Raw genomic sequence first — 9754 nt, 5'->3', positions numbered from 1 at the left:
ACCTCTGACTGACTGGCTGACAGACACTTCAACGGTCATTTTCAATATCCATAGTTTTCAAAAAGAATCGTCATTTTATTAGGCAACAACGCTTTTACTTATTTTTTTATGGAAGAAAAAATATATATTATATAAAAAAACAAAAAAGGTGGAAAAGCTGTAAACAGCTACAAATATACAAACCAAAGCCTTTCAATTTCCAGTGGCATTATCGTAGTATACACCAATAGCATTAGCCCATTATATTATATTATATTATATTATATTATATTAAGCCCACTTTTCTTTTTAGTTTTTTCCGCGACCACACATATAAATTAAATTTGAGTGTCCAACTCCACTTTACAAATTGTTTGTTCCTTTCTTCTCTCTCTAAACTCAAGCCAATTAAAAGAACATACAGAAAATCTAGAGAGAGAAACAACCCATCCGCCAAGGATTTCGCAGAAATCAGTGCCGCAAATAACCGATCGGGAAATGGCAGGCGCGTGGAAAATCCTACTCGCGATCTGCTTCACCGCGTCCCTATTACTCGCCCAAGCGTCGGCCGGTGGGGACCACCGCGACGCGGCGGCGGCGGCGGTGGGGTGGGTGATGCCGTCGGCGAGATCCGGCTGCAAGGGGACCGTCGCCGAGTGCCTCGGTAACGAAGACGAGGAATTCGAGATGGATTCGGAGTCCAATCGGCGCATCTTAGCCACCCGCCGCTTCATCAGCTACGGTGCGCTGGAGAGTGACAGCGTGCCCTGCTCGAGGCGCGGCGCGTCGTACTACAACTGCCGCCCCGGCGCTCAGGCTAATCCGTACAACCGCGGCTGCAGCGCCATCACTCAATGCCGGAGCTGAATGAAGGAAAAAAATCGTTTGCACCGGTTATTATATTATTTTTTATTTTTTTTGTTTTTAATTTTTTTAATTTTTTTTTAATTTTTGGAGAGGTGGTGTTTGGTATACGATAAATTAGGCAGGAAGATGAAACTTTTCGTTATGTTGAATAATTTGCTAGTGTGTGCAATTTTTTTTTATTTTTTGTTCCCCTTTTTTTGTCAATAATAATTCACACTCATATTCATATATATCATATTATATTTTATTTTTATTTTGCTCCTAACGTTATTAAAAATAATCAAATTGTTTGATTGAATGAATTTTTTAGATCTAAAGCTGACCCTAGATTTTATTAGAAATTAAAAGTTAATCAAATAGAGTGTCGATTTTTTTTTTCTTAAATATAATTTATTACTATTAAGTGATTGACACTATTATTGAATTTTCATTAAATATTGTTGTATTTAATAAATAAATAAAAGATTTGTGTAGTTGAATTTATGGAGAGCCAGCCATAGCCACAGCCCACAGCCAGGTACCACCTAAACTACAGCTGGATTTGGTGTGATGAGATCTACAAAAGCTATTCAAACTTTATAACCATAATAATAAGAATAATAATAATAAGGGTTAAAAGTAATGGCAAATTACGGCACCTACGAAAAAATCCTTCTTGTTTGGATAATTATAATCACCTCCCTCGTTTTAAATATTTTTTTATAAAATTTATGTAATTCTGTTATTTACCGAATTAATATTCAGTTCGGTAAACGGTATGAAATGCTGGCGCGGTATGAAATGCTGGCGTATCCAAATTTTGGTTCGGTTTTACCAATTTAACATCCCTAAATTTACCTCTGGAACCGTTTTGAAGAGGTTTTTTCGTAAGACATAGTTGATGAATGCCTGTAATTATCCAAACATGATGGGGGGTTTCGTAATTTGATCATAATCCAGGAGTTGCCTTAATTTGCCCTAATAATAGTAATTTGCCCTAATAATAATAATAATAATAATAATAATAATAATAATAATAATAATAATAATAATAATAATAATAATAATAATAATAATAATAATAATAATAATAATAATAATAATAATAATAATAATAATAATAATAATAATAATAATAATAATAATAATAATAATAATAATAATAATAATAATAATAATAATAATAATAATAATAATAATAATAATAATAATAATAATAATAAATTATTATTATTATTATTATTATTATTATTATTATTATTATTATTATTATTATTATTATTATTATTATTATTATTATTATTATTATTATTATTATTATTATTATTATTATTATTATTATTATTATTATTATTATTATTATTATTATTATTATTATTATTATTATTATTATTATTATTATTATTATTATTATTATTATTATTATTATTATTATTATTATTATTATTATTATTAAATCTACTAATTCCCCCAACTTGATGATTTCATATGATCATCACAATAGTTGGAAATTGGAATTATTCTCTCGAATTCCACCGGTTTTGACCGATTCTTTTGGATTTGGAAACACTGATTTTTATTCCAAATTGTAAAATTCCAATTTCTAATTTTTCTACATTTTTTTTGTGGAAAGAAATAAGAACTAGTTTTTCACTCCAGCAAGAATCGGATCTTTTTCCCGAATCGACCGTTTTATCCAATTTCTACCCATAGTCGCCACTCGCTTCCATATTTAGTGGTATAATTGGTGTATTATTTCTTGCATTTTCATAATTTAGAAATTAAAATAAAATTCTATCAAGTGTAAGTAGTAACAAAATAAAAAATAAACTAATATCTCATCAATTTAACTTGTACCTTTCGATTGGTAACATTTATATGGGTAATTTGGCATCTTTGTTCTTCACTCTTTTTGCAAAGGCAAATTAGTAAAGCTACAATAAGAACAAGAATAACAAAATAAATGAAGCATAGTAGATTCTATAAAGACTCAAGGGTAAATGAAATTTTATAATATTATATTGCAATTTATTTGTTTTATTTTCCTTTTAAGATGAGATTAAGAAATATTTTATTTTATTTTCATTTACTTATTTTATTTGTTTTAATTGGTGGACTGAATAATTCCCAATGCTTTGAATAGAAGCTGATTTGTGATACAATTTTGAGTTCTGTTAGGCCACTTATTAATTGAGTGGGGTTTGGTTGTCTTGATATGGAAATGACATGTAGCGTTGCTTAATATTGCCAAATTGTGATATGCCAACCAATTTAGATGTATATATCATCTTTTCAATTATCATATTGTTTCTGTTTTGTGACAATAATTATTTTCATACCAAAGGTAATGTTGAACTTGAAACCACTAGTTTTAATTCATTGTTACATAATTGTATTTAGTGATTTGCTCTCATTATAATTGATACGGGCTCAATTACCCATTGTGCCTATTGTGCCGTCTGAGAAAATGAACTAAATTTCGGACGGCCGTCCGAAGTCTCACATATGTGCAGTAAATAAAGTTTAACTGTACAAGGAATCTAATACTTTTCTACCAAGTCTTGACACCTATATGAGAGAACTCCAAGGACGAAATTTCGAACATGAAAACAAGAAGACGACTACGAACAAGGCGGAGATCTGACGAATCTCCAGCATATTTTTTTATTCTTTTTCTCCTCTTTAAATTTATGTTCTTTAATTTTTTTTTGATGTTTTTCGTAGAGAATATAAGTTGCTAAGCTTTTATCTATGATTTTTTTGGAGCCCTATGTCGGATTATGAACCCATTTTCTAGAGATTATGCAATTATAATTATCTAATTATTTGTTCAACTTGTTATGATTGTTAGTGCATGCACTTGATCAATTTTTTATTTTATTTGTGATTATTGGAATTGACTCGAAGAGCAATTCTGATAATTAGATGCTAGTAGAAGAAGTTTTTGCCTTGTTTTGCAAAACTTAGTTCATTTTTCTCTTCATAATTAATTGCCTTAACATGCATTGTTGTTGCTGCAAGTTTTTATTCAAGACGAAGACACATATTGGTATGTATGCAGAGGCGAAACCGGGGGTTTCTTGGGGGCTAGAATATAAGGGTGATTTAAGAGAAGATTTTTTTTTTTTTTTTTTTATGGACTAAAGTGTATAAAATTGTAAGTTTGGTGGGGGATAAAGTGCATTAACTAATACATAATTAACTAATAAAAAAAACATTGTTAAAAGAAAAACCTGGGGGCGGGGGCCACCCACAGTCTACTCCTAGGTACGAAGTTAAACTAAATTACGAAAAAACTTTCCCATCTATCAGTAACTAAAAAAATTCTCCCGATATTTGTTTATGTCTTACACCGATCCCCTTATTGTGTGATTTTTCATGAAATCTTTTTGATTCCGTGAAATATCTTCTGGAAAAATGTCCATCCCACCTTTGCAGACGTGACATTTCTTTACGATAGTTTTTTAAGACAAAAATTACCCTCAGAGGGGTAATGGTAATACTAAAAAATTGTGAATGTGTTATTTAAGAAATATAAATATTCCATGTAAAGGCCCCATTAGGTTAATTTTTGTCTTCAAAAAGTAGGATAAAGAAACCACACGTCTGTCGGGGTAGAATTGACATTTTTGGGAATATTCTCTCGAATTAAAAAGATTTCGTAAAAAATAACACCTTAAGGGGGTCGGTGTAAGACATAAACAAATGTAGGGGATTTTAGTAATTACGGATAGATGGGGTGTTTTTCATAATTTAGTATAAGTTCAGGGGGTTTTGTAATTTACCCTAAATATAATTGGTAGTTGTTGCTAGCCACGGCCGGGGTATGACCCGGACCCGCCCCGTTTAGCATGGACCCGAAAAAGTATGGGTCGGTTTCGGGTCCCGAATATTTTGGCCCGAGACCCGGCGGGAGGCTCGAGGACCCGACCCAAGTACTCGTCAGGTCCATCCCGATTTTAAGTGTAATAACACAAAAATGGTCATTTTGGTTTACAATTCTTAACTATAAATATATAAATATAAATAACACTGTAAAATGACTATAATTATAACTAAATGTTTAATAAATTATTAATTGTCATGTTCGCTATTATTAATATTAAAAAGGGACTATTACCCATTACATCCTCTAGTGTTTTTTTAATAAGGGGAGATCCAGCCATATTTTCAATATTAGTAGAAAACTCACTATTTTAATGATTCCCGAAAATAACCTTCTGGAAGACACACACAAAATCCGGAAATTTGAGATCCCTACAATCGTGTATATGCCCCAAAAAATCGCTTCACAAATCTTTCCATAAACTGCCATCTGCAAACTATAATTATTTTTATATATAATTTAAACAAATTTAAAAAAAATTGTTTTTTTATTATTATATTTAAAAACTAACAATAATAGCTTTAAAAAAATAATTTTCTTTTATTTTTTTTTTAATTTTTTTAATTTTAGTTTTTTTTTTCGGAATCAACTATAAAAATTCTAAAACCAACTATAATATTTCCGAAATCGACTATAATTTGGATTTTTTATTTCATTTTTCTTAATTTTAATTTTCAGTTATTTTTGGCATTTTTTCAAGAAAACAACTATTTTACTGCCATTTTTTTTTAATAAAAAACAACTATAAATTGTAAAACAACTATTCGAAAAACTACAAAAACCTATCGAAAACAACTAAAAATAGCAGAATAACAAAAACAACTAACACAAATAGCTGAATAACGAAATCAACTATAAAAATAGCAGAATAGCGAAAACAACTATAAATATAGGAGAATAGCAAAAACAACTATTTTCTGGAAAGATACTCAACATCAAAAGCATCACAAAAAAATTAAAAAGAAGATGGCGGCGGGGCAGAGGTGGAAGGGGCAAGAAGCGGCGACGGCTGGGTCACCAGATCTGGCGGCGAAAACGAGGGGTAAAAGTAGATAGGGATTTATGAGTTCTTGTTCTTGTCTTATACAACTATATCAAAAATTATAGCAATGGCGGCAACGGCAACGACACTGAGATCTCCAGTTCCGACGGTGAAGACGAGATTTTTTTGAGAATGTTTCGTCATCGAAGTGTTCGGTAGATGCAGTGAGTTTTTCACCATCACGGCGTTAAGGAGCGGCTTTTGGCAGCGTCGGTCGAGATGGCGACAATGAGATTTCTCATCCGCTCATTACACTTATTTTGGGCGGTCTGATTAGTTCCTTGGCGGAGCGACTCAAAGACTTCGGCGGCGACGGGGCTTAGATGGAACGGGAGAGATGGCGGCGTAGAGAGAAAAGAGAGAGAAGAAGAAGAAATACAATTGGAACGTGATAGGGTTTGTTTGAGAAATAATAAATGTGAAATAATATACGTAAATTATAAGTTTGGGGTAAAATAGTCTTATCGTATAAGATTTTATTAAAATATTAATCTTAAATGACAAGTGAGGGGGTATCTTATATATAAAAGAAAGAATGAGCTATTAGTGAGAACCCCCTCTAACATTTTTTTAATAAAGATGGATCCAACCCCATTTCATTTATTAGTGATAGGTCCAACTTTTTTTAATTCTCAAATTTACCCTTCCTTACTATTCACTCTCCACTACTTTAATATCTATTTCATTTTTTTTCCTTTTAATTATATTATTCGTTTATATATTTAAAAACTTAAAAAAAATATTTTTTCAATTTTATATTATTTTTATTTTCCAGTTATTTGTTTTCATATCAATTATACGAAAATAGCTATAAAATTTTCGGAATTAACTATTTCCGAAATCAACTATTTCCAAAATCAACTATTTCCAAAATCAACTATTTTCGAAATCGACTATATCCAGAATCAACTATAGATTACTGAAAACAACTATTGTTTTTGTTCGTTTATTTATCGAACCAACAATCACAAAAAATAGTTATTTTTGATAGCAGGTTTATTAAAATTATATCAATTACAAATTAACAAAAATCAACCATAACAAATTGAAATCAACTAAAAATTTATCAAATCAACTTTAAAATTATCTAAACCAACTATAAAAATCGAAAACAACTATAATTTATCTAAATCAACTATAAAATAAAAAAATCTCAATTTAAGAGAGTAAACAACTATAGTTCAATCCAGATATTGGACATTACAGTCTCATATCCATCGAGAAAGGGCTATATCTCCACCGACCATGTGTTGAATCCAAAGGCTGTGAGGGTGATTTGTTCCATCGCCACCGTCTCAACGACTCCCCAACTTCTACATGCCAATGACTCTCAGGTGAAGAAAGAACGCAAATCCCTTGCGTCAACCGTCAATTATCACTCTGCCACATCAGATCGCCGCTGCGAATACCTAAAATGGTTTCAGAGAAAATTAATATAAAAAATCAACTACACTCTACAATATATCGAAAATCAACTACAAACCACATTTTTATCGAAAATCATGAATACAGATCTGAACTGAATCTGAAAATTCGATCTAAAATTGGCAAAAGATAGGATGAATTAACTGCTTTGCTCCGATGAGTTTTTTATTACCGGTTTCATCCTCGGGCTTAATGAATCGGCAAGAGCCGCGACTCGAGGCAATCGGAGAGCGATTGTTGCCCACTGAATAACGGCTTCTGGTATTTGGAGAGACTCAAAAAGAGTAAAGGAATAATGAGGGCCGCACTGTCGGGCGGTGAGGACGGCGGTGTATGGAGGGCAGCGACGACGGCGGTTGATGGAGGGTGGCGGTGGGCATAAGAGATCTGGTTTGGGGTTGGGGATAGAAACGAGAGAGAGGTGGTGGCTACTAGAGAGAAAACGGAGATGAATAAGAGAAAGAGGGTTTGGTGATTTTATATGATAACTAAGGCTAATATAGACATACCACTTAAATTTTGAATTTATGTTAAATTAAAATATAAAATAGGGGGCTTCTCACTAATATGTAAAATGAGGTTATATCCATCATAATATAATCAAATGTATTGGGGGACTTTCACTAATTATCCCAAGAAAGAAATGTTGGGCAACCCTAAAAAAACTAATGATATTTCTGTAATTATTTATTTTTAATATTCCTTCTCTACTAATTTCTAACTATAATTTTTAACAGTTATCCATCACCGATTTTTCATCAATATATCTCAAATCTTAAAAGATAAAGATAGAAAAATGATTTTTTAAATCTTAATCTATATACTTGGATTATAAATCTTAATATCCAAGATTAAAAAAACCCAATGTTATATAAAATATGATAATATTACATTATTAAATTTTACAATGTTAGTGTACGATATTTTCTTATTATGTATTAAATTGATTTGTTTTTTCACTTTTGAAATAATATCCCGTGCATCGCACGGGTAAAAAATACTAGTGACTTATAATACAAAAGGGGTTGGATGCAACATAGTATAAGTAAAAGACTTGGGGGTTTTCACTAATTATCCCTATTAAAAATCTCCACTAGTAATAATGCATATATATTTAATTTTGAAAAATATAAAAAAATACGATTTAATTTAAAAGAAAGATTGAATTTTGTTTTGTTTTTTTTTTTTTTAATTTTGAATTTTTAAAAAAATTCTCAATTATTATTTTCACTTATAAATACCCCTAATCCAATCCTCACAACTTTCATTTCATTTAGTTTATGTCTCAAGCTCCTAACTGTTTCATTTTTTTCTAAAATTGTTTAGTGTTTAAATTCAATTTTTTTTTTTTGTAGTTTTGAATTTAATCTTAAGTTTTTCAAGTTTCAATTTTATTTTATTTTTTTTCTTGTAATTATTTGGAAAAACAATATTTGAAAACTGGTTTGGACCCGGACCCGACTTGGACCCGGGTGGACCCGCCCCGGACCCGGACTCGCCCTTCCCACAGGTCGGTTTCGTGTCCCCTAAAAGTCGGACCCGTCCCGCCCCGTGGTCGTGTCTAGTTGCTGCAGCTTTCAACTAATAGTTTGTCCAATTTCGACGAGGTTCAATTGGGCGAATGGCAAAGAGACCCATGATAGGGACTTAAATGCACATAGGTGCATACAAAAATCAGTTTTGCAAATAAACCCATACTCATATCTTTTGTCTAAAATTCCCTCCATAATATATTTTTTATCAATTCATCCATTATGCTCTAACTTCCTCAATATTACACATTGACCCCTAATTTAACAAATATATCACACTAACCCCCATTTTCATAATTTTTTGAAAAAAATAATTTTTTGTTTAGAAAATAATTTTTTTTGCCGGCCACATTCCGACGTTGACTTTATTTATTTAATTTTTTTTTGAAAACGTTTTTTTCTAATGTTTTTTTTTCCGGCAGGTCAACCGCCGGTCTAGGGCGTTGACTTTTTTCTTCTCTCTAAATTACTGTGTTAACAACAAAATTGTTGTCTGAAATAGTAATATTGAATACCAAAACAGTTAAAATTACTGTCTCAGACAATAATATTAATTTCAAAAGAAAAAAAAAGAACAAACGCGGTTAAAAAAAATTCAGAAAAAAAAAAGTTAAAAAAAAAGAAAAAATTAAACGCCAACGCCGCGGTGGCTGGTCAAAATTGGTTAATTGGTAAAATTAGGCTAAATTGATGTGTAAATCATGAAATTTGAGTTGAATTAGGGTTTCAAGAAATTGAGGGTAATTTTGGTATATATAAAAGAGGTTTTCCTTATTTGTACATATATTTGAATAAGATGGATTTATTTAGAAGACAAAAAAGTTGGATGCCTTTTTTTTAATTAAATATTTAAATGCCCTCTATTTGCGATTTACCCTTCAATTAATATCAAACAACCTTCACTAATTTTTTATACGAAGAAGAAAGTATGAGTAGGAAATCAGTCCAAGTTTGTACAAAACTATACATCAATAACTATACGCATGTGTAAGTTGATCTACGTAAATATATCAATAACTAGTACATATGAAAGTACTCGATATA

The 9754-nt window shown here is 31.0% G+C and overlaps 1 protein-coding gene across 1 annotated transcript; it reads left to right on the top strand.

Moving 5' to 3' along the window:
- The first annotated feature begins 212 nt into the window (after positions 1-212).
- Positions 213-1076, top strand: RALFL22 (ralf-like 22). The gene has a single exon (XM_012976120.2). It carries the CDS (start codon positions 478-480, stop codon positions 844-846), a length of 369 nt encoding a protein of 122 aa, XP_012831574.2. The 5' UTR covers positions 213-477; the 3' UTR covers positions 847-1076.
- The last annotated feature ends 8678 nt before the right edge of the window (positions 1077-9754 follow it).

This window comes from Erythranthe guttata, chromosome 14, assembly GCF_056151865.1.
Source record: "Erythranthe guttata isolate IM_541 chromosome 14, IM_541, whole genome shotgun sequence".
Classification (NCBI taxonomy): domain Eukaryota; kingdom Viridiplantae; phylum Streptophyta; class Magnoliopsida; order Lamiales; family Phrymaceae; genus Erythranthe; species Erythranthe guttata.
Note: the sequence above shows the minus strand (reverse complement) of the source record. Positions and strands in the feature narration are given on the sequence as shown.

Excerpts from the sequence above, each read along its gene's own strand:
- RALFL22 (XM_012976120.2), top strand. The coding sequence starts at position 478 with ATGGCAGGCGCGTGGAAAATCCTACTCGCGATCTGCTTCACCGCGTCC.